Here is a 25,275-nt window from a genome sequence, read left to right as displayed (position 1 = left end):
TAAGAGAAATCTTTATTAAATGAAATTTATTATTAACATAAACGTCGTTTCGGAATAATAACACGCGAACAATGATCGTACTTCAAAGAGGAACACTGTAAGTTTACCATTAAAATTCAGAGTTAACATTGTAAACAGTTGTCACAATTGCGGCAGTGAATGAATTCAAATTGCACATTACGACCTATGTATTTACCGTTTTCCTCATCTTTATGTAACGCGTTCAACCAACCACCAAGGGGGAAAATGCACGTGCCTCATTTGAATATTATGACTTCGCGTCTTCGCAGCATATCCCCGTGTTCACTTCGGCTTTTTATTTCCTTCGTGAATGGTTTTAACAATTCCGTTTAAATCCGCGTCAAGTTTCGCCTATTTCCGAAATTTCTAAAATCCCGAGTGAATTTTCTCTTTCTGTGCCCAGTTGCGGAAATCTGAAACTATTTCCAATCTCCAAATCCCAATGCGATCCTTTTAACGTTCAAAGAAACTGGAGCACATATATCTCCTGCTCCATTCTCAATGAAAACGATCCTAAAATTTATCTTCGCAGAACGAACAAACAATATCCAACGAGATTGACCGTGTTACCTAGGAAAACTAACGTTCACGCTAAATCCATCAAGCCGTGTCTAATTTCCCAACCCTTCTCGTTTCACTTCGGTCTATGCTCGAAGCTCGAACGAACCTGAATTTATTCAACACCCACCCACGAAGCTAAATAAAATAGAAGTATAAATATGCACGGCGCGAACAAGCAACGCTCTTAAAAAAGAAGCAAAAGGAAAAGAAGAAAAAGAAAAAAAGAAGAAAAGATGGATAAGCCTCATGGTGGAGCTACGTCACGGCTAAATTTCTGTCGAAGGCAACGATAAAGAGTATGGTCGGGTACGTGCGCGAGCCAGAAAAGCGAGTTTACGCGGCCTCGGGCTGGTCACCGCCCCCACCGACTCGTTCATGGCGAAACTATTTCTAATAGTCGGCTACGAAGCCGACAAAATCGGCTCCGTGACGCGTCGAACAATAGGCAAACGGGCTGAATTAAGGACAGAACCGAGAAATCGTCCTAACTCGTGAAACTAACGTCCCTATTGTCCCTCGGGTATTTCTCTTCCCACCTTTCTCGCTCTTTTTACGTAACGACAAAAGTCGCGCGTATCCCTGGCTCTTGCGTTAACATAGGTTTTTAGGGACCTTGAAGACGTGCTTCTAACTGGCTAGAGAAAGTTCCGGTCGAGGAACGGTAGGTATTTCACGTCTTAATGGTATTTCTCATGGACCCGACTAATTATATTCCTTTGGGCCTAGATGATCGGGGCATCGGTATTTTGCTTTTTGAAGGAATTTTTGCGGAGTAGGGTTGGTACAAATATAGAAAAGCCGCAGAAAGTTTAGAGACTTTCATTCTCTAAAATCACTGTAAAACCTGTAACAGATCTTCTCTTTCACGGCGAACAGAGTGCAGCGAAAACAGTGCACCTGTCGTGGAGCAACTCGACGACAAGCTATAACGTAACGTAATCCAGGAAACCGACGAAACGGCGAATTCGCGTTGAATCTACGAAGGATTTATTATCCTGTGTTATCCTTGAAAGCTTCTTCTAATAACCATATCTTGCCGCGTTAAGGACGAAACACGGATTAACACGAAGTACGTTGAATCGATTCCTTTCTTACGTAACTACCGATAAAACAAGAAAAGAAACCTGTTTCCAAGAAACTGGAATACAAAAGCTAGAGAAATCTATTCGCACGCCTGTAGAAAACCTGGATGCAAGGAATTCCTGGGGATCGAGCTAAACGAAATCGAAACCGGAGAGCTAGAGGCGCGATTAACTCCATAGATTCAATTTCACGCGATTTAAGGAGGGTCGATTTAATTCCAGTTTTCTTTCGATCGCTGGCAGTCCAGCGATCCTTTCGTCCCAGTCCCGTCGAAATGGAAACCTGCTGGCATCGAACAAGCGCACCTGTCGCACGACCGCTTTAAGGTAGGCCACGTCGAGGAAGGAAACACCTCGTTTCATTGGTCAAGACGCAAGGTGTGTATTACGATGCTCGCGACAGGTTGTAGCATGTGTTGATAACGACTCTCGAATGCGTTTCTGCAATTTTCTTCTGCTGCAATTTCACGTACAAAGGCCCCCCTTCCGTTCTGAATGCTTCGAACGATTTACCGCAGCAGGTTCGTTCGCTGAAAATTTGTGCCGATAAAAATCTTCTTAATTTCGACGTTGAAAGCGTAATTTTCCTCACGATGCTTCGTTCTACGAGTCTTAGCAGCTAATTGGCAATAAAGAAAAACGAGTTTTTTTTTCGAGTCGTTGCGAGAAATTTTTGGGACGTTCGACGTTTTTAATATCCAAAGGACGAGAAACATTCTTCGTATGGGAAAATCGACTGCGATATCGTCGGAATCGCAAAGCGTACGCTTACGAAACGAATCAGAATCGCAGGTTCTCTTCAGCGATTAAGAAATTACGTCAGAGAAGCGAAAGAAAAAGAAGTTGCTTTCTGAAACTAAACACAATGTCGGTAACCGTCGTCATCCGGGGTGGACATAGTGTCGGCCGATCCGAAACCCATTCTTCCTCTCTATTCAATGGAACGGGAAACTGTGGTATTTGAATTTAGTCACCGGTAGCATACGAGCTTTTTCTCATACGCGTCACGTGCCGCGGGGAATTTAAATGCCAGGAAACACCAGCGGCAGAAGAAACGAGAGTTTCCAGCGCGTGACAAAAGAATAACAATGAAAAGCGACGAGGAAAAGAGATAAGGCGGAGGAACCACGTAACCGGTGATCAATAACTATAAATCGAACGGCAAAAAAATTCATTCCTAGAGAATAGTTGCTTCTAATATGTTACGATGATAATAATAATAATAATATATTCCAAATAGTTATTCCTTTTGAAATTAAACAATTTCAGCTCGAAAGGGGGAAGATTCTGTATCTTTATAAATTTACTTAAACTATAACCCCCGTTTTCTATTTGCCCTACCAATTTCTATCGTCTAAACCCTTTCGCTTTGAAAACGATTTTCATAGCACGGAAGGATTGAAAATTGATCCGCCGAATGAAGACATTTTACCGATATTTCTATTTTCCTTTTACTGCTCGAATATGCAGGAAGAGAAAAATAAAACAGGTGAAAAGCAGCACCTTTTCATGCCGCAGTACGCATCTTGTTTCTTTGCAATTCGCGTGCTGGCTCCTAATTGCAGCGACAGATGGTCGACCGTTGGCTCGAAACGACGCGACGCATCGACCATCGTAATAAAACGCGACCGGGTTATCCAGATTAGTTTGGTCCCGAGAAAAGACGAAATGGATCGTGTCCCTTCCTCTTGAAAAAAGCCTCTTCTTCTCCTCCAGCGGTCGTTCGAATCGACGAATAAATTAAGAAACGCGCATAAATTATATTCGAGAGAGGCGAATAGGAGTTTTCGAGGAGACAGATGTCTGACGACGAACGTGTTCATCTACTGTGAATTTTACACTCGTGCTGACCGTACACTTCTCGCCATTTGCATACGGATCTTCCCAGACGAGTTTGGAATGCACGCGTTGGTATGAATCATTTTCGAGTTTCGAACATGTCCGATTCTTTTGAAAATATTTAGTTATAACGTTTAGCGATTGAATAAAATCGCACGATCTACTTACTTCTTTTTCTTTTTTTTTCTTTTTTTTCTGAGAAGTTGTTTCTATATATAGCAAATATGGTGAAACTAACTTTGATTTTATTTGAGAAAAGGCGTACGAAGGAATCTAACAGATACGATAGATACGTGGTTACTCGATATATCAGGTAGGCTCGGAAAATATTGCGCAAGTTTCGACGTGTTTTCAATTTTTCGAAAGGTTTATCGAACGTAAGATCGCTCCTTAAATCTTTGGAACTTTAAAGTAGAATGTAGATAAAGAGCGTTCTATTTATCTATATTTAAATATCACGGTTGCCAATAAACGTTAACCACGCAGAAATTTTTAACTTTGTAAAGTTATTGTCGGAGGTAAAATTACTGTTTACGATATATAACGTTTCTCGAGAACGTCTCGTTCCGCATCTTGCATCGATGCATCCGATGGCCTTGCGATCTTTGTTAAAAATTATTGCGCCTCTAATCGCGCGATTTCCTTATATTTTGTCTTACATTATTCACGCATGACTTCTATCTCGCGTTTCGATCACAGAGAAAAGATCTTTCGAGAAAAGACGTATCTATGAATCCAATATGAGAAAAATACTTGGAATCTTAAAAGAAGAGAAACACGAATAATAATATATTGAACAAGACGATACGAACGCCTGGTTTTCCGAACGTTTCTCAAATTTTACGGTGATTTTTTAAATTTGCCAAATTACTTTGCTGACAAAGTCTCCGAATACGAGTGCCTCGCACAATCTACAAATCTAAAAATACCACGACGCTGTTACGCGCGAATGTTCACAAATATACTAAAACAATATTTTATAGAAAATAAACTGCGAATATAAATTTCTTAATCTTATGGAATATTTCATTGCGAAATAAATTTAAAAAATAAATAATTGTCCGCTGAAAACAGTAAAGTCAAATGTCAGCAAAATACCTTCTCACCTACGTACGAGCTAAAAAATCCAAACTCACGGAACGGCGATTTCATGGGGCCTCGAATTTGGAACCGTATTACCGTCCAAAGACGTTGTAGACGTATTTTCTCCAGATTTAAGTAGCATCCCGGTTTTAAAACATCGCGGCTGCGTAACCAGGAGATTCCGTGCGCGATGCGCGTATGAAAGCACGCGTACTCGACAAGCGCACGCAACACGTGCGATGAAAAGCACGCATCAGGACACGTGTCGTTTCTAATCGAACACAGGCAGGTGAACGTTCGCAACTTCCTAACCTTTGTTAAGAAGTGCGCGTGTGTAGGTGCTCGTAAATTATCCGATCGTTGGCTAAAAACGAGTTGGAGATAAATCCAGGAATACCGCGTAAAGATATGATTCAGAATGGTGGTTTGCAAAATTTTGCCAAGACTAATATTAACAGCTAACTGATGCGAAATTTAAAAAAGGAAAAAAAAGCCTTCTTCGGAATGGGAAGGAGATACGAGTGAACCGGTTATTTCCAAAACGGGCAAAATTCGCGTAGATTAAACGTTGAAATTAAACAGAATGATTAAGTGTAACCGAACTATCGCGTGCCTAACCGGTACTTTCAAGGCTCTGTTATCGCGTAGAATGATCAAGGAAAGGCGAACGTCTGACTGGTGAACATCCGCAAACGGCAGCGGACTATGTCGAATCCATAGGCGTTCGTGTAACCACGATCGGGGAATTATACGGTACATGGACTAACGATCGACTAGGAATTTGAAAAGAAATTAATCGATAATTAATAGTCGAAATAATTGCGGGGAAAAATTGGTTGGCTCGTTAGTCCTGTTTATTAAATACGGGAAATGCGACAAGATCTGCATGCATAATGACCAACGGGCAGGTGATGGTGGTTACATAGAGAAAGGATTGGCGCTATAGCTTTAACGAACTGCCGGTTATTTTCTCCAGCGATATTTTTCGTTATTTTAGTCGGGAATCTTCCATTTCTCTATATTTACGTTATACGTATACATTGCACGTTAGCAAAACGTGTAAAAAAAATGTCGTGCGACGATCGAATAGCGTAGGAAAGAAGAAAAGAGGGAAAATGTACCTATCGAAATGTTTGCAACGAGTAGAAAATTTCTAGAAATATCACGTGACTCGTTAATTCCAAGACCGGGCTTATCGATCGACTGTTCGCGCTAGTTTCGATTAATCGAACAAAGAAGAAACAGAGGCTCGTAAATTAAGTCGAACAAAGTCGACTCTAAGGTTTCAAGAAATTGAGTCTCGAAAGGACTTGCAGGACTTCGATGGACAGAGGGACCCATGGGAGAAAGAAATTTAAAGGGTCTTCCTGATACGATAAAAGTGGAAAAGGAAGGATCGAAGCTTCGCGGCTTCTTTCTCTCCTAGTCCAAACGCGTTTCCAAGCGTATCGACGGTCGTCGTTCTTCGTTACTATAATACAATTTACTTATTTCGAACGTCAAGTATGTACGATAAATGGAAGTATAAAAAGTTCGATATTGTACGAAACCATCGAGTATCGACGCTTGACGAAGACCTCGAGAATACGAAGAACATCTTCGCAATTATATACATATATATATATATAGTTGGCAAATTTATTCCGTTTAAAAATAGACAAAATCGAGGCCGATTTATGGTGATCGGAGAACGAGAAACATACAAAATGTCGTATCGCTTGATTATATTACGTAATCAACGGACGTGCCTTTCTATCGTTGCAAATCTTTCAACCTTCGCCGTAGAGGCATCGGCCGAGTACAAAAGGTTAACGACTGAACAAACTTCTATCCAGCTCCCATTCCCTCGCCTCCTATAAAACACGCATTAGCATAAATATCCGCGATAGAACCACCGTCGCAAAGCGGAACAACTTCCCTGAGCGTTGGATCGAGTTGCGATCGAATCACCTCGACTCGCACCTGATACACGAACCGATCAACAGGTGACGCTTTCCACTACAATTACCCGGCACCTGGCCCACATCCGCGCGAATATCGAGTTCCCTGTTCACGTGTAAACGCGCCGAGTCGCTTTCACAGCCTCCGTAAAGAGGAGGAAACCGAATCGTCCGCGTACGCCCGGTAAATCCATCCGAGGAAGATATCCAGCGGGATTTCCTGACTCGCGATCGAAGGAAAGGGGTACTGCTGGTTGCTCTCTGTGTCGTCGTATTGAGAGATGCAGCTGCCTTTGGGCGTCGAGCACGGGCCCGGTGCAACCCTGCAAGAGCCAGGATACCAAAGCCAGCACCTGGCCATCACCTGCTCCCCTCCTTTTTCTGCGGCTTCTGCAGTGGTGCACGGGGCCAGCCGGCCGGAATTCGTCTCTATGGGTATTTTTGCGTCATCGAAATGTCCCGGTATCCTGTGTACCCCTTTCTCGAACCCTACGCCGTAAGCTTTTGCGAGCAGGCTCACCTTCCCGCCGTCCACGAGGTTTCGCACCAACTCTGGGAAGGTGGAGATTTCCGGTGCTGTGCACTTTGACACCGGAACTTTGGTGGTTTCTCAGACGAGAGATGGTTTCAAGGTAGGACCTGATTGTTTCAAGCGATCCGAGATCCATGGGAAAACCAATTCGCCATTCTGTCCACCCATTTTTCTTTTCCTTTATCGGGCAATTCGATAGAAATCGTAGCAAATTACTCGTAATGAAAGCAATCGTCGACATCGTTGCGCATCTTTAACGAAAACGTCTGGAAATTTGGTTTTCGGGCGTATCTCAATGAGCCGCGTTCTAAGATCTTATATCGGTACTAGAACAAAAATTACGATTCATCGAACGTCAATCGTGACATTCTGTAGCAACTTGGATCGGCAGAGTGACGCGAATCTTGGAATATCTAAGATCATGACCCGAGTCGACAAAGTTAAAAAGCGAAACTTCCAGTCCGCCGTTCATCGCCTAGAAATTGACTACCTCGCAACGCGTTTGATCCGTTGATCGTTCATATTGCTTAATCACGCGTAAACTAAAAACACCTTTCCTCTTCCTTCGTACCTGATAATTACACGAACTATATTTTATACACAGTCAGTTAATTCCTTGCACTCTGACTCGTTAACCGAGTGCAAAGTGTTTAAACGCGAAGATAATTTCGGTACAAGCTTCGTTCGTACGGAGTATCTCTATACGTGAACGATAACGTTAAAATTGACTAATAACCCGATAAACTTGATTAATTTTGTAATACCTATGTACGAATAAATAAATAAATAACCAAACGGCTAGCCGTAAGCCAGCCAAATACGATTAAAATTCACGGGGAAAAAAAGGAACAACGTGGACAAACAGCAGCCGCAACGTAGCGTGAAAATTTAGCTCGGCTAATTTCCATATCGTCACCGGTGGCAATTGGCGACACAACCCCCGTGTGTCGAAACTCTGCCCCGTTTCCGGGCTTGGCACTGTATTTCGTAATTTCAGCCGGTGTCCGCCGGTCCGATCGATAGACTTTTTCGTGCCTGTTGCACGCGTGCCAGTGCATGTGCATTCCGACATGTTGCAGGTGCACCACGCCCTCGGCTAACACCTTTCTGTTTGTTTTCCAATGATTAGTCAGCGGTCTATCTCTCTCCCCTTCCTTTTCTTTCCCGCCGCCCGTTTTTAATCGTTCCTGTTTCTTTTTTCTCTCCTATTTCTGTTTTATTACACAACTCGACGAGCACGAGGCACAACATACAATCAACTGCATCGAGTTTATTGCCCTCAGGGGCGACGAAATCGTCCTGAAAACGGCAATTACCCTTTCAACGTTTCCACTGTTTCACGGCGGCGATTATCTATCCCTGCGTGCTTTCCGCTTTTTGCCTGTGCGTTTTTTTTTTTTTTATATTTGGCAGATTTCTTTCGTTCGCGTGATCGTCGCGCTTGATACGCAAATCGGGCTATGCCTGTTCTTGTTTGAAATTTTATCAAATTTAACTATTTCGTCGCTATCGAAGTAACGAAACTTTCTCGAACGTATACCAGTCCTTGGTCGGACGCTACAGCAAATTACGGCGAAACGTAGAAAATTTGTTGCCAACAACGCGGTTATAATCGCTACTCTTTGAACCCAAAGAATCCTAATTGATTTATTAATAGTTTGCTTATGTCAATATCGATCGCCGTTGAAACGAGATGTTCGCAGAAATCGTTTCATGGCTCGACAGATATTTATTGTGTGCAGTATGATAATGAGATATCGTGTACCAATTTTAGTGCAGTGCTGGATCTAGGTTACTAATCTTCTACTGGTGCAGCAATGTCGTTTATAGACGAGGAATGCAGCTACACTGCGTGCGATATTCGTCATTTAGATAATCGCAACTAATGCGAAAATGTGTATACGCATTTCGCAGTCGCGTTAATTAGTACGATTAGCAAGCTGCAGACTCTTCTACGAGCTGTGTCCACTGTTTCCTCGAAGCACGGCCTTTGTCACCCCGACTGCTTCTCGCACGGTGTCGTACGTTGCTCGAAAGCGAAATTACGGCGATATTTATACCGGTTTCAGGTGCTCGAGCAGGTCGCAACTTCAATTAAAAGCTGATAAAACGAAAAGTCAATAGAAGAAACGAAATTACGGAGAGAAAACAAAGAAATCCTTCGAGATCTGTCTAAGAGCAACCACGAAGCATCGAGCGACTCGAGAGTGGCTGGAAATTAAATAATACGCTGGCCGTATCAGACGTTATCTATTTAGGCTTGTTCAGGCTATCGCTTGTTTGCTCGAGAAGCCCAGTTACGCTTTCGTATTCTCGAAAAGCAGGAATTCGTAGAGCGACTGCGGCCATCGTTTCGTTTCCTATTTGCCTCGTGTGATATTTAAAATCCTCTACGGATCGTTCCGATTTCTCAGTGACGCAGCAGCCACGGAATTCTTGCTTCCTCGTCGCCGCGTTTGCAAAACGCTCACTTTTCCCGACGATGACCCGACCACGCGCAATTGGACACCGCACGATGCCGCCGTTTAGATTTCGAGACGTTTCCAAATGATTTAAACGCGATCGTGTTCTTTTCCATGTTTTCATTCGTCTCGGCGAGAGACGTTGCGAAGAGAAAGATCCGATTTCCTCTCGTAACCTGTATTCGATGAATTTGACGTATGCTCGAGTAGAAATATTTGGTAAATCCATAGAGCGGGCGATCCGATCGATGAAATCGTTGAAAATATCTTTTCCATGTTTTTATAGGATTCGGCAATAACGACAGGAAGAATATTTAAACAACACAGAAGAGAAACCTGTAGAAACAAACGAAATTATGTTTCCCGTGACAACAACGAAAATAGATTTTCCAGACTTACTCATCGACCACTTTCGAGTAATAATAGACGCCAATAAAACGTATGAATATAATGTGACCGGCAAGAAGAACAGACGCGTCAACGTTGCCTCCAATTCGAATAAATTTCTAATAAACCTCCAACAAATCAGATGGCTCACCTACGAGATTTTGCAAGATTTGTCATCTCTCAGGAAGTCGTGACATTTTAACGGAAGGTGGCGCCGATTCCAATGACTATTTTCATCCCAAACCCTAGCAATTTTCATATTTCATACGATGATTCATGGAATCGATCGAACTATGCATCGATAAATTGTCCGTTCTCTCTCTCTCCCTCTCTCTCTATATTTAGAAACCTATTCAATTAACTACGTAATTTTCATGAGTCGATTATGGATTTTTACGTATCTGTGTGAAATACGAAGTTAGAAATACGAATGTGCCAACATTCGAGGTGTAATAATATTTAACGAGCGAATAGAATCTATCCATCTATCTGTAGATTACCAGGTAACGATAAAATATAAATAGACTGTTACGTTGAATTTTTTAAAGCGGAAAGCTCTTTTTAAGGCAGCGACGTTCCTAGGAAATTTAAATGTCTCGCGACATTGAGAATTTGTTAGGAACGTAGAGATTGTCGGCAAGTTTAATCGATCAAATAACAGAACCAGCGAAATCCTCTCGATAGCATCGATCTTTATCTGATAAAGAACTACACGTTCCCAATTCGGATTTTTAATAAATTGGCAATGCCATCCGAGGTCAGATTAGATAGTAAATAAAGAACCGTCTGGTGATTTTGTTTGCTAAAGTTTTATACCTCACGACGATTTTTTCCTTTTTATTTGTTGCTACTAGTTTGTCTTACATTTTTAGTATGGCTCTTTTCCAAAATGTCTTTTTTTTTTATTTATATCGCGAAACACGTAGAAACACGGCGAAACTGCTCTATATACCTGTTCTTCGGACATTTTGACGTCAAAATTTAAATTCGAAAGTTTCAAATATCCGAGCTTCGAAGCTACTCGTACACTTTGTTAAGTAATCGTGGAATCCTATCCGCGCAAGGATTAAATCCACAAGAACGTAATTGCACAGATCGAAAATCGCGATAGAAAGGAACCATGACACGAACAGACGATGACAAGGTTGAATAAGCAAGAAAATTGCCTGCGTCTGCTGTGATTCTTACATTCCATGAATGTGGAACGAGTTAGAAGACTTCGTAACGTTGCACGCGTAACGTCGGATCGCACGATAATCGGCGAGGCTATCGATAGGACGAGTTATCGGCGGCTTGAGTTTCGGCCATTTATTTAACGGTCCTTGTCGGGGAACAATCGAGAAACAAAAGCGTCTGATATCGATAACGTGCTCTATTTCCCCAACTGTTTTCGCCAAATGCTGCGACAAACCTACCGTAAAATTTCTCCTATGAAAGTTTCATGGCTTTGGCATACGAGCAGGCGAATCGATAGTGGTCTACGATACATTTTAACGAGAAAAGGAGATTCATCGCGCACCATTGTGTACGTTTCATCCAGCTGGCGACACTTTTCTATATTTTTCCTTTTTTTTTCCTTTCCTTTGTCGTTGTTGATTTTTTTTTTTTTTTTTTAAGAAACATATTCAATCACAGGCGGACGACAATCGTAGATAACGAAATGTTTATTAAAATGCCTTATCAAAGCGCCAAAATTATCTTTGACGAAAGATTGTGCGAAAATATCGCATAAGACACGATAGTATCGTGCAATCGTTGTTCAACTTTATATCGCCAATGTAACCTGTTATTTTAATAAAAATCTAATCTCTCGAATATCTGTAAACAAATAGCTACTCGAGTCGATTTTTCTTTAAACGACTCTTAAACGATTAAAATAAACTTTCACAAAGTGCTATCGTATGGAAACTTTTGCCAAGGTAAAAAGAAATTTCGGATACCGCGCAAAATTGAAAAAGCTTCGAAACTTTTTTTTTTTTTTTTATTCGACAAAGAACGCGGAACCACTTTTCTCGGATAGAAATGGTAGACAGATGTCAGTCAGACTACTTTGCACCGAAAACCTGACAATACTCTACCTAAAACTTATCGAGAAGGTGCAATCAACGATAAGCTCTGGTGTGTTTCATTAACGCACAGCGTTTTATCGGTAGCAGCTGACAGCGTTTACTAACAGGATTTTCCCTCTTTTCCTATAGCCAATAGTTGTGAAAGAACGTATAACTCGATATTTGGGTATCTGAACAAGGTATATCGACCAAAATGACTAAACTTTCGTAAACAGTCATTATGTACTTATTTATTTAGACGCAATAATCTCTTACCGTTTGTATTATTATATTTGCCATTTGATTAAGACGTTCTTTTCCTCTAGTCTCAATCTCGCAACTGTAATATAATTGATGGTCGAAGCGCTAGAGCTCTTAGCATCGAGGTAGAAATTTATAGAAACTGAGCGATAAACCGCGCGGTAAATTGTCGGTATTCTTCGCTTTTCGTTCCAATCGCCAATCCAATAATTAATAAAATCGTCGTTCCGATCCAATAATTAAAAATTAACAATGCAAAAGCCCCCCTTCGACCGCCGAAGTTCGAAACGTTACCCAATCGAGATCCGAAGAAGCGAATTCTCTGTAAGAATCGACGTGTGCGCGACTGTTCGACCACCGTAAGGGAAGAGAGAATTTACCGATATAAGCAATAAGCGGGAACAAAAGCGAAAGGCAGTGCGATTCTATGAACACTTACCCATAGGTCATCCAGGGTGACGGAGTTGTCTGTGTAGAAAACAAGCGCCTCGGCGGTCAGCGGCGATGGTTCTCGCAATTTCGAGGCGAGAAGCAAACAGGCAGTTCCTAGTAGCTGCAGCTGCGACTTCCTGATAGGGCAGATCGAGAGGAACCTGTCGACGTAGTTCATGGACAGGGGAAAGACCTCGTCCTGGCACTTCTGCTCCTCGCATACCTGTCACCGATCATCAACCAACAGATTAGAATCGTGTCCTCTCGTTTGGCTCGCGGCTAGACCCAACACGACAGGGTCCCTTGTTTCGTTGCGACGAAACACGAAAACGATTGCTCTCGACAATTTGTCCCGTCGCGCTGTTTCAAAGGAAAGCGATGGCAAGCGATGCTTGGACGAAGTTAGGGGACTATCGATACCTGGATGATGCAGGTTAGGTGGAACGCGAGTACAGTTACGTATTTTCGCTTGATACAGTCACATGTCGCTAAAACCGGGTAAATTACAGAACGTAAAATGCGTCGAGATTCTTCGACATCGGCGAAACAAATTTTTCTGTAAAATCTCAAAAGTTATTCCGTAAGAAAAATCATCATCGGAGATTATATCGTGAATATTGTCTATCAGAAAGGGATTTAACATATCTACTAAATTTATAAGAAAAAATCTCGAGCTCGTTCCCAGAGAAGCAAAAAAAGAGAAAAAGAAAGAAAAAAAGAAAGAAGGTTGGTGATGTATTTAGTTTGATGGAAATTAACGGCAAATTAATAAAATAACAGTAAAGCCGAAAAAAGAAGAAAAAGAAGAAGGGAATACGTCAGACCGGATTTCCTCTCCTCGTATTTTAACATCGTGGCTTTGGCTAATCGATCACCCTGGGGCACAGGTCGGGGACCTCGGTTTTTGTTTTCAAAGCATTCTCGAAGAGAGAGAGAAGATACAATCGATACAGTCGATGCTGAAGAAGAGTATAACGAGCTTTCGGCGTCGTACGAAATTCCAGTACGACGGGTTGAAATAATTCTTCGCTAAACGAACACACTGCGTCTAAAGTCCAATAGAAATAAACGAAACATCGATTTCGGTCAGTTTCGCGGCGTTCGTTAAGCGGATAAGATTAACCTTGTACGAATAAATAAAAACGATCGTTAGTTCAACGAGAAAATTACGTATTATATCGTGCATTTCATTTTTAGCTATTAAGTAACGAGGACTAATCGAAAATATGACTTACGCAAGATTTCCTAATTAAATATGTATTGAAGATATACCTCGTCGATTCTTTTTTTCTCAGAGATACTGCTAACTCTCAAAATGAATTATTGCAAGCAATTATTGCGAAGTTAAAGAGATACGCGCAACGATACAAATTGATAAAAGATATGCAATACATTTCATTTAAAAGCCATAGTTTGTATCAAAAGATTGTTTCGACGCTTCTGCAAATATACGCTAGCTCTTCAGGAGAATTTCTCAACGTGCAATTATTGCAAATTCGAGGATCGAAATACAAAGCGATACGAGATACGATACACGGATTTTGTCAAAGGTGTCATTTGCGTTAAAGATTATCGTTTTAACGCCTCTGTCGATACTGTTAACTCTCAAAATGAATTATTGCAAGCAATTATTGCAAAGTTAAAGAGATACGCGCAACGATACAAATTGATAAAAGATATGCAATACATTTCATTTAAAAGCCATAGTTTGTATCAAAAGATTGTTTCGACGCTTCTACAGATACACGTTACCTCTTCAGGAGAATTTCTCAAAGTGCAATTATTGCAAATTCGAGGATCGAGATACAAAGCGATACGAGATACGATACACGGATTTTGTCAAAGGTGTAATTTGCGTTAAAAGATTATCGTTTCGACGCTTCCGTCGATACCGTTAACTCCTCAAACAGCAATTACTGCAAAATCGAAAAATCAAACGTAAAACACGAGATACAGGTAGCAAGATACGAACTACGAGTCGAAGAAACAAAATTTCGAATTCTGCATATCGAAATATATCGATCGAGAAGAACGTGTTGATTCTTAGTGCAGATCGCCGACGACGCTCGAGACGAAACGATTCATTTTCTTACAGAATCACCGTGTTTTAACGCGTCGTTACCTTTATATCGGTAAATTTTACCTCTCGCGCAGAGTTTCGTCCTCTTTTGTCAAATTAAGTTAACGAGTTAACGATATCGCTTACAAAAATTACTTGTACCGTGTCCCCGCGCACTACCGGAACGGAGGTTGACCGAAATTTTCCAGCACCGAAGTCCCACCGGTTGCTTTCCTACCGGTTTAAGCGCAGCCGTACGAATCGTCGTTGCGTCACGACTTATTGAGCGTGACCGACGATTCCACCCTTTTCGAACACCCCTTCTTCTAATTGCGCTTCGTCGTGCGTATACCACGACCAATTAGTACTACCGGTTTAACGAAATAATTGTCTGTGTCCCATCATCGATTAAACGCGTTACGAGGCTGCAAAAAAAAAAAGGCAAAAATTTCGCGGTGTAAGTTTTAATGACTGTAGGTTCAATTAGCGGCATGAAAGGATGCCTTTTTGCTTCAGATCCGTGAAAGATTACGTTTGGGCCAGTCGAGGTTAGAACTTCGGAGAACGTGGGAGCATTACGAAGCGTATTGATAAGACAGAGTTTAGATCGTTTTAATCGAAATCCATTATACGTACGCGGAATAAGTAATGTGAGAATCGTATGGGAATATTTAGAGCGAGTGGAAGGTTACGAATTAAAATTTATTCGAACAGAATACTCCACTCTGGATGTACTGGCAGATAAGAAAATTAATATTTAATTATTATTTAGAGAAGACGATGTTTAGTGGAAGATAGATCGATCAATTTCGAAACTGACTTTTTCCCTTGGAAAGATCTACCGATAAAATGAAACAAAATGAAAACTTGTAGAGTCTGATCAAATTAGAATAATTCGATTCGACGAGATGCTATTACAATCTGTGACGCTTTTGCGGTTACTTTCTTTGAATTACGTATCACTCGGTCGATATTACTAGTAATTTACATCTCAGACTGGAAGATTCTTTTTGGACGGCGATTTCTTTTCAACGGGGATGAACCGCGCTGTTCTCCACCTCGATTTAACGAGATAAAGTTTCTTCGAATTACATCGACGTCGAAAGAGCGTCTAAAATCGTATTCAATAAGCAACTAAAAATTGTATTTCTTTTCTCATCAAAAACATCATTGTTATCTCTGCAAGTTAATTTTTATCTACCGAGCCCTTTTTCTCGCTCGCTGCCTAATTACTTTTGAAGCATTATTCCTGTAAATCATCGTGGATAGTCGAAGCGATATTTCTTTCGAAGACTTGGGATTTTTCGAGTTTCGAAGGTGGTCGTTTCTACGAATCGACCTAGCTTACCAATATCCTTTCTGGGGTGGCGATTTATGGCGGCGTTTTTGTACGTTCGAGGCACAAAGTGTGTCGCGCAGATGCGTTTTCAGTTCGCTATGCACACCGTTGGTCAAATTTTAATCTACAGTGTAAAATAAAGAAACTCGTACGAATTTATTCGAAAAGAATCGCACAAAAATTACGACGCTTACGAATATAAAAAAGTCCTATTATTCAAGCTAAATGAAGTTACACGGCAGAGGGAGACAATGGAGCGAGCAAATTTCGTGCATTGAAAAGAAGAAGGCGGAACCATTCCGCTCGATCGGCCGTTGCAAAGGAGAAGAATTAAGAGAAAAGGCTTTGGATAATTACATCGTGCATCTGTTCAAATATTAAAGAAAGTTTGGCCGAATTGGGGCTCGATATCTCTCGTTCGAACGGGCAACACGTTTCGAGCTGGAATTAAGGAACACGGAGAAGGCTAGCCGATAAAAACCGTGGGCCAACAAACTCGTCTGTATATCTGCCGGACGGTCATCCGTTAGCCCTCGCCACCGCAGATAATTAGTTTAACGAACCGTTTTGCGAAAATTCGCGTCCAAACGCAGAAAATTCCATACTACTTGCATTTCATAATCTTGCCTGTCATTCTCTCCTTGTGAAAACTGTCGCACCAATTATCAGACTTCCTTGAACGCCTTCCTTTCGCCTCGCTACGAAGAACATTCGATACCACGAAAATGAAATGTATAGAACGTAATAAAAAAAAAACGTCACTGTTCGTAATTAGAAAATCGTTTCTTCGTACGATCGTGCTGCAAATCGCTGCACGATACGCGTGCACAACGTCGTACGGATTATCGTTATCTCTTATGGAACACGAGTTATCGATACCACACGCGAACTTTCCGGACAACGCTTTGTATTGCCCTATCAGGCTTTAGGCAACGGCTTCTAACAACTGTTCGCCGATCGTCAAACATTCCTATATACTATATACAAGTGGTGGCAGAAGATAGAGAGGTTTCTACGTTGGTTATCTGCTGCGATAAACTTTAATCCGTCCTTCGATACAGATCCGACAAAGAGAAGAAAAGAAAGGCGTTTGACGTTGCCGGGGTCAGCCAAGATTCTTTTAGAGTTCAATGGGACTGTTTGCGATCTATAGATGTTCCGACCTCTGAAAATATTCGAGCGTTTGTGATTTTAACAGATCTTATTCATTAGAATAGGTCATGGATCGTATTGAATAGCTATCGAACGTAAAGTTTGTCGCTGATACCGATAGTCGTGGAAAACGATAAAACGATAAGCGAGTTTAGCACATCTTTACACATTTAAATGAATTTCGATATTTTGTATTTAAAATTTTATAATTTCACGTTCATCGAAGAAACCTTGATCCAACGTTGTAATATTTTTGACTACCAAATAAACGTTTCGTTTTAACTAACGAATCGTCGACGCCAACAAGTATCTCTGTCGTGAATAATGTTAGGATTTAAAATTAAATCGGTTCCGTTATATCGTTCTATATTCTACGTTTTCCTTATCCCGCTTTCTGTCACAGCATGTAGGTTGAATTTAACGCGTTGCATTTACAAATTATTCGAACCGATACTGATAACATGGAACCAATTAGGTTACCATGGTAATTTATTCCCAACTACAACAATTAACGTTTCCATTCTAAAAGGATTTCGTTCAAGAAACACGATGGTCGAGGCAACCAAACTCTTATTAGCACATCAAAGCCGCGAAGATTAAGCGGAAGAGTATAAACAGAAACAAATTTGCATATTTAACGGGATTTCAAATTGAAACATCGGCGACCTTTAACCCTAAACCGATTGCACGAGATGTCGTTGCACGAGATTCTGCGATTCTTCCGAGGAAATCGAGATTTTTTCTTCGCGAGATTTCTTTCGCGAGTTTAGCGATCGACCGATTACCAGAGACTCGCCTCCGTGTGAAATACGCCTGAGATACGCGAGAACGAAGCGAAAGGACAACGTCGAATGAATTTGGACCGAATGAATCGTTCGCGAGTGCCTCTAATACCAAAGAATTCAAAGCGATGGACTTCGACACGCGTGTACGACACGATCCAGTCCGGTCACGTTCCCGACGTACCCGTATGATTCAAGGCCGACTTTACAAACCTCCTGATCGTTGTAATTAATCGTGCAAAAAAATCAATCGGCAGCTGAATAAACCGGACCTTGAACCGCGAATCGCAGGAAATCGGCCTGGTTAAGAGGCTTCGGATAGTTCGAGGAACATTCCAAGGACATTTAAACACGATTAATATCTTAACGCCAACGATCCACGATTATCGATCACCTTGAGAATCGACAGATTTAAATTTCCCACCGATCCATGCCTTTGCTGGTTCGCGTCTTATTTATTATTCTTCCGACGTAACTTACTTTCTTCCAATTAAATCGTGCAGTCAGTTTGCTGCATTTGTGCGAGATTTAAAGACGGAAAGACGGAAAGATGGAAGTAAGAAAAGTAAATTAAGTAAACTTTGTTTTCAAATTGCGTTAGCGAATTTGCAATTGTTCGATACTTGTAACAGTACGATTAGCGTTAATCGTATTACTATGGATAAGTTTAACGTTCGCCAAATTTCACGAAACATTCGACGTTTACTAAGGTAAATTGTAATATTTTACGCGTACCAAATTGCCAAATATCTCGTAGCGGAAACTTAGGTGCGAGAGTATTTAACGAATCTGCAATTAGTAAGTATTTGACATTTATAGTTCTGATTATAAGCATAGTGTAAGTACCTCGAGTGCTTGGCGCTATTCGCGCCACTTGTAAATTGATAAAAAGTGAAATCGCAAGTTTTTATATTAGATTAGAACGCACTCGAGACGCTGTCGAAAGTTACCTTCAAATAGAATCGGACACTTTTGTGCAATGTACGACGATCGTATTCGAATGGAACAATCGATTTCTAACGTTACGGGATCTTCTAGCAATAATATCGGAACGAATTGAAAGTCAAAATCGGCGAACGTATGTACATTGCATCAGGAGTTAAGATTTATAGACTTATAGATTAGATAGATCCTTCTTATCGGTATTTATAAAATGAGTTATACAACCGAGATTTTAAATATCTCGGTGTAATTTCGTGACGAAACGTGACAACGGAGGGTTAATCGTGGCCTGGATACCGGTGATTATCAACGATTTCTAATTTAACTAGCGTTACGTCATTAGAAAGCCTAAGGATTTTGATCGTGCGAATTTCTGATTTTCAGTTGCTCGATTTCCTCGTCCAATCGAATCTAGTCAAATATTTTAGATAACTCTGATATTCGTTTAATTCCAGCGTTAAAAAATATGACAAATTCAACGTGGAAAAAATTCAGAATTGCGAAACTTTATTCCGTTAAATTTCGAAACTTTCGTTACTGAACACGCTTTGCAATATAACGTTCGATAATAACGTACGATATTTGCAAAATTTAACGAGTTCGGATTTATTTCTTTAAAACGATATCAATGTGCCAATGAAAGGACGTCGTATGTTACAATGTTTCGCTTTTCAACGATCAAAAGAGACGGTCAACGTCTCTTACCAGCTAACTAAAAGAAAGCGATCGTCGTTGATCGTGGAACAAATTCAGTCGAATCTCGTATACATATGTATGCGTAGGAAATTCGAAGCCGAACCGACCAAATGATCAACCAGGATACCGAACAATGAAATGATTACCGTTACGTTAGTCATGAGCGGAAAAAAAAGAAGAAAAGAAAAAGATACTTTGTCGCCAGATAGAGCAAACGATATCGCCGAGAAACACAGATATTTCCGTTCGACTCGAAAAGCAGAAATTTAAATGCAATCGAGAGCTACGAAGACTACATTGTCAGCGAGCCAGAGACGCGTTCGAAGGAAAAATTAATCTTGGAATCTTACGATTCGATCCGGAAGCGGGAATTCGTTATAATAGCCGTCGAAGGAAGTCTACCGACGAATACGATTACGCGACAAACATCTAGGACGACGTTCACCTTCATTTTCGTTTTGGCTAATATCTCGCACCTTTCCATTACAATATCCAACAGTTGTATCCTATAATATTCCGTGACTCGATTCGACTATCTATGTTAACTATATATTGTATATTGATCGATATAATTAATCGATATAATTACATATTAATTCTTTAGATATTTCAATTTATACGAATTTTCGCAATACGAGCGCAAGGTTTACCCAGAGAATTATCATTCGTAAATTGCCATAAGATTCGACCAAGATTTATCTAGGGAATTGCATTAAGAATCCTCTGCTCGAGTATTTGAAATTTCCTCTACGAAAGTTTAACTCGATTCCACAGTTGGCTGAAAAAGGAAGGTTCTCGGCAAGATTCGAATCTCCGGATTTGCAAATGTCGTGTTTGTCCGCATCGATACGCATTTGGTAACGCACAGGTGACGTAACGCGGTGATCCCACTGACATGATTCGACCGCTCGTCAATGACGGTGTAAAAGATTGCGAGAGCGCCCCGCCAGCCAAAAGCCGTTGCGTACCTACGCAACAAGCGTGTTTTTTAAATTTTAAAGGGACCCCGGACGCGCGTTCGACGTCATCGGACGTCTCTCTCTCTCTCTCTTTCTCTCTCTCGCGCGCTCACCGCTGCCGAAAATAAGTCACGAACGTTATACGTTCCGCGAGCTTTCCATGCGCTACCCAAACGCACCGATATAACGGAATTTTCTGTTCGATCTGTTCGACGCTAACGAGGTTCCCTCGGCTGTGACACCCTGGATTCAAAGAATTCCTCGTCACGCGATCTCTTTCGAATGAAAAACCTCGACCACTCTACGCCTCTACGCGTTACGGCCTGTTAATGTTCTCGATGACAAACGAAATCCTACTGGTATATCGACTGCTCGACGTCGTGACATTTAAGTATCCGCAGATGGAACTTTAAAACGAGATTGATCGTAGCTTATTAATGCGTTCTACGTATAACATAAGCGATAATGCTATCGGTACATATTATATCGATACATTGTTAATAAATAGTTGCGTGGAAATGGTTGGTGCGAGAGAGATTATTGCCAACTTTTACGTAACGCGAGTGTTTACTGGTAGGCCGTATAAAATGACAACGATAACCGATATATAATAACGTGTAATTCTTTTTCGTTTTCACTGCACAGCGATTTAATAACTTAACAAGTCATCGAAACCTACCACATTCTACGTGACAGCTTAAAACGAATCTCGTTAAAACGAATGGAAATTATCGCGATATAAGACGCGTATATAATCCGTGACCCTTTCGACTATCGAAAAAGTCGCGAGACTCCGACTTTTCCACCAACGATTTCCCGCAAAGTACCGTCGATCGTGCTATTAATTTCATCGAGACGCGTAAAAAACAACGTAACGTATCTAGCCGCGATGGTAGGAGCGGCGATAAGGTTCGGTTAATGGTTAAATTTTGGAAAATTCAAGGGCGACACGTGGACCGGAAACAGTTGCTCACCTCCAACATCCACTCCGCGACGATCTTGCGCATGAGCGGCGAGATGTCCCTCTGCACGCACTCGAAGTAAGAACTGCTGGGTGCGTATCTTTCCTCGGTTTTCAGAAGATTCTGCAACACACGGTCGTCGCCAAGTACGGCAGGATCGGCGTAAGCTCTGCGCTCGACCGCCGTGTTCTCGCAGCAAAGCAGATCCATGATCCCGTGGCGTTTCTAACCTCTCGAAACACGCACACACACGACAAAGAGAAACGGTGGCGGCGGCGGCACAACCTCTCCTCCTCCTCCTCCTCCTCCACCACCTCCTTCTCTTCTTTTTCTCGGCTGTGTATGCGATGACTGCTGCCGCTGCTGCTGCTGCTGCTCGCGATCGAAGATATTATTGCACGGTGTGTGTGTGTGTGTGTGTGTGTGTGTGTGTGTGTGTTTGTGTGTGTGTGTATGTGTGTACGTGTCAAGATTCCGGTGGTCGTTGACGACGCGAAACGAATCCTCGCTGTATAAGATCAGACGTATTTTTCCCCTCTCGTTCGTATTTTCCGTCTCTTCTCAGCGCCGTCGCCGACGCCGTCGCCGTCGTCGTCGTCGTCGCGGTGTCACTTTATTCACGTGCCACGTTGCCAAACCGTTTTTCACCGGCGCGACCAGACAGAGCATGCACAAATCGATCGTAAAGATACGGCCACGGCTAGAGAAGTTGGCACGAATTCGCACGGCAAGACGCTTACCTCGCCCAGGACACTGCTCAACACTTCACAAAATAAAACTAACAGAGGAATACACGCGTGTCGAACGTGTGCGTACGCGTGTATATATACACGTAACAGGACCTTGGTTTCGGGCGATGACTTCGAATATCACTCACCTAAAGGCCGTTTACGCGAAAACAATATATACAACGGCGAGAATCTGTCGGAGTTCGACAAAGTTGTGGGAAAAAAAGCTGGTCTACCGATTTTGTTATCCCTTGCGTTCCATGCACAACACACTTTACTTTCGTCTCTCCTATTCTCGCTGTCCAAAGTAGCTACCGGTCTCTCGATCTTGTATAGTACCTTTTTTTTTTTTCTTCTTTTCTTCTGTGTTTGACTCTTCCTGTTTTTCTTCGCGTATCCTCGGTTTCGTCGAAACGGTCTCTCTCGATCGAGGATAAAGAGCAAGAAAGAACCGAAAACGCGTTACAATAGCGCGTCAACACACACTGGTAGCGAACGAATAAAAATGATCGGCCGAAGGTTCGTACGACGTAGGAATTGTAATAAATAAGCGTAATTTGGTTTGGCGTAGCTCGTAATCCGTCAATTGCGTCCGCGTCGTAGACAGTTCGCGGCGAAACCGTTTCGCTTTTAAAAACGATTGTCGCTTACACGGTCGATTTAAATGTCCTCCGATGCTTTAGTCTTATTCACTTTCTCACGATCCGACACTGGCGACTTACCAGGTCAGAATGCCGCCGGTCTTCCTGCCGTGGTTCGCTCTTCTCCAGTTCGTTCTTCCCGAAGGGGTGGTAGGTGCGTCCCCACCATCTCGGCGCCAACGGTCACGTGATCACGGATCGATCCCTACCACCAAGGCGCCAGCGTGTCACGTGAAACGTAACTGTCCCCCCACCATCGGTTGGCATGACTGGGGCGCCAGTGCCGGATTCGCATCGTGTAACAGGAACCCAGCGCGACTGCCACCTACAGGGTCGCCACCTTCGGCGTCTCGTGTTATTTCAGGGACGTCCACGATATCCACGGAACCAAGGTGTAGCGTTCTAACCTGCCGTCTTTCGACCCTCCGTCACCTGGCAAGCTTTTTTCAACGTGTGCGATTTGTCTAGTCTAGTCCCTTCGATGCCGTGCGAGATTCAGCATTTCCGCTAGAACCTGCGAACAGGTGGAAATATCTCGTCATGGGACTTAAACCCTTCAATTGCTCGCAACCAAAAAACCTTGCCCTTTCCAGCGAAATGCCGCTTTTTATTCATCTTTTTCCTTCGCCGCAGAGCGAAATCGACGAGTACACAGTACAGTACGACGAGTACAGTTTGCAAGTTTCTCGTTTTAGAATTTATAGTCGCACGAAAGGTTAACTCTGTTTTGTTAAAAGAATAAGTTTAATTTTGTGGCGATAAACGTTCAAAATTATTAGCAGGTATAAAGTAAAGTAACTATATTCGTGTATCGATCTTATTCTTTCTTTTCCACGTTATCCATACCACGTGGACGTTACGTAAGGAACGTTTTCCTTCGTGCGAGTACCATAAGTCGCGAGTCGCTAGCAAATCGATAATAGGAAACCTGTTGAAATTCTGGAAATTACAGGATCTTTATCGTATATATCCTAATAAATACAAACTGCCTACGTTCGCCTCGATTCTTATTGTACAAAATATTACGATCATCGCAATTTTACAGCGATAAATTTCTTTAAACGTTCCACTAAGAGTACAATTTTTCCAAAACGTATTTTTCCATCGAATTGCAACAAATCTTCGAGTTACATGTTCCTCGATGATATTTTATTACATTTAATAGCCACGTTAAATCGTGACCATGTTCAAATTTCTAATAACGTGGCATGGGGTTCCATGTGATCACAATCCGATATTGACTCGAGAGAGTTCGGACAAGTCCGGACTCATTCGTTTCTGTTCGTTGATATACAATGTCGAAATTCTTTACTTTGCTCTTTGCTATCGAAATTTCCACTCTTTTCGGATGTTCTGTTATTTTTCATCCACATTTTCGAGTGTAAAATTTGATCGATCGTTTCATCGGTTGTGAAAGATAAAAATATCGGTAGAAAACGTCGAAGGACTCTCGTTCCATTCGACGAAGAACGACTTCCTTCAGGTGTTGTCTGTAATACACCATATACGCGTGACGAGAAACGGAGAAATTCCATTCTTTTATCACAAAACAGATCAAAGCAGTGATTTACGAAGAAAGATTGGTAGATGTAAAATAAAAGATCCAAAGACGATAGGTTAGGAATCTTACTCTGTGGAACTGCAAGGGATTAAGAAGTATGGAGGTCACCTTGAGTTTTTTAAATAGCGTTCCATATTTTCACCGTGATGGAATAATAGCCTCGATTCCGCAGCAAATCTCTGCAACCACGGAAAGAGAAAAGATAAATGGGATTGAGTAATTCTAAGATCACGTGATCAGGTATAAGGATGCAATGGATGTAAGTAGTAATTCCAAGATCGTATAATCAACACGTAATCGGATCTGGACTTAAAACTTGCAACTTTAATCAACTTCTATCGTAAATTATCTCGAATAAACTAATAGCCTCCTCCGTATTTTAAAATAGTTTCATAGCGATGTACGCAAACGATAAAGCGTCTTTTGTTACGATACAATTACGTTGCAATCACCTATGACCAACAAATAACAAAATGTTTCGTTATAGTATATACAGTATCGACTATATGTACTCGAAGAACAATAAACGTGACATTTTGCGTTCCTATCCTTCGCGTCGTTAGAAGATTAATAAAAATTGGTTGGCCGATTTCGTGGTGCGGAGGCACTGCTCGCGAATCGTTGCTACGTTACTATCGTCGCTGCAGAATATAGAATCGCATTATCGCCAACGGCTCGAGAACCGTGCATGCGAGAGGCCTTCTCCTCTCTCCGTATCCGGCGATCGAACGTAGCCCTAGTGCGGGCTTATTCGTTTGTTTCTTGGCCGAGTCGAGAAATTTCTGAAGCGTGTATAGGGAAAGTGA

The 25,275-nt window shown here is 41.7% G+C and overlaps 1 protein-coding gene across 2 annotated transcripts in view; it reads right to left on the bottom strand.

The window, feature by feature from the left end:
- Positions 1–25,275, bottom strand: part of CycD (cyclin D) — a 140,342-nt gene that overhangs the window by 28,992 nt on the left and 86,075 nt on the right. Inside the window, exons 1-3 of one of the 2 annotated variants that reach the window (XM_033345821.2) lie at positions 24,578–24,700; positions 21,552–23,422; positions 12,656–12,871 (exon numbers count right to left, since the gene is read on the bottom strand). In XM_033345821.2, the coding sequence (XP_033201712.1) occupies positions 12,656–12,871; positions 21,552–21,749 (414 nt within the window). In that variant the 5' untranslated portion in view covers positions 21,750–23,422; positions 24,578–24,700. Of the gene's footprint in view, positions 1–12,655; positions 12,872–21,551; positions 23,423–24,577; positions 24,701–25,275 lie in introns of those variants that run through there. The other variant, XM_076623823.1, reaches the window with a different exon arrangement.

This window comes from Bombus vancouverensis, chromosome 13 (assembly GCF_051014615.1).
Source record: "Bombus vancouverensis nearcticus chromosome 13, iyBomVanc1_principal, whole genome shotgun sequence".
NCBI classification, from domain to species: Eukaryota; Metazoa; Arthropoda; class Insecta; order Hymenoptera; family Apidae; genus Bombus; species Bombus vancouverensis.
This window is presented reverse-complemented; position numbering and strand designations above follow the sequence as displayed.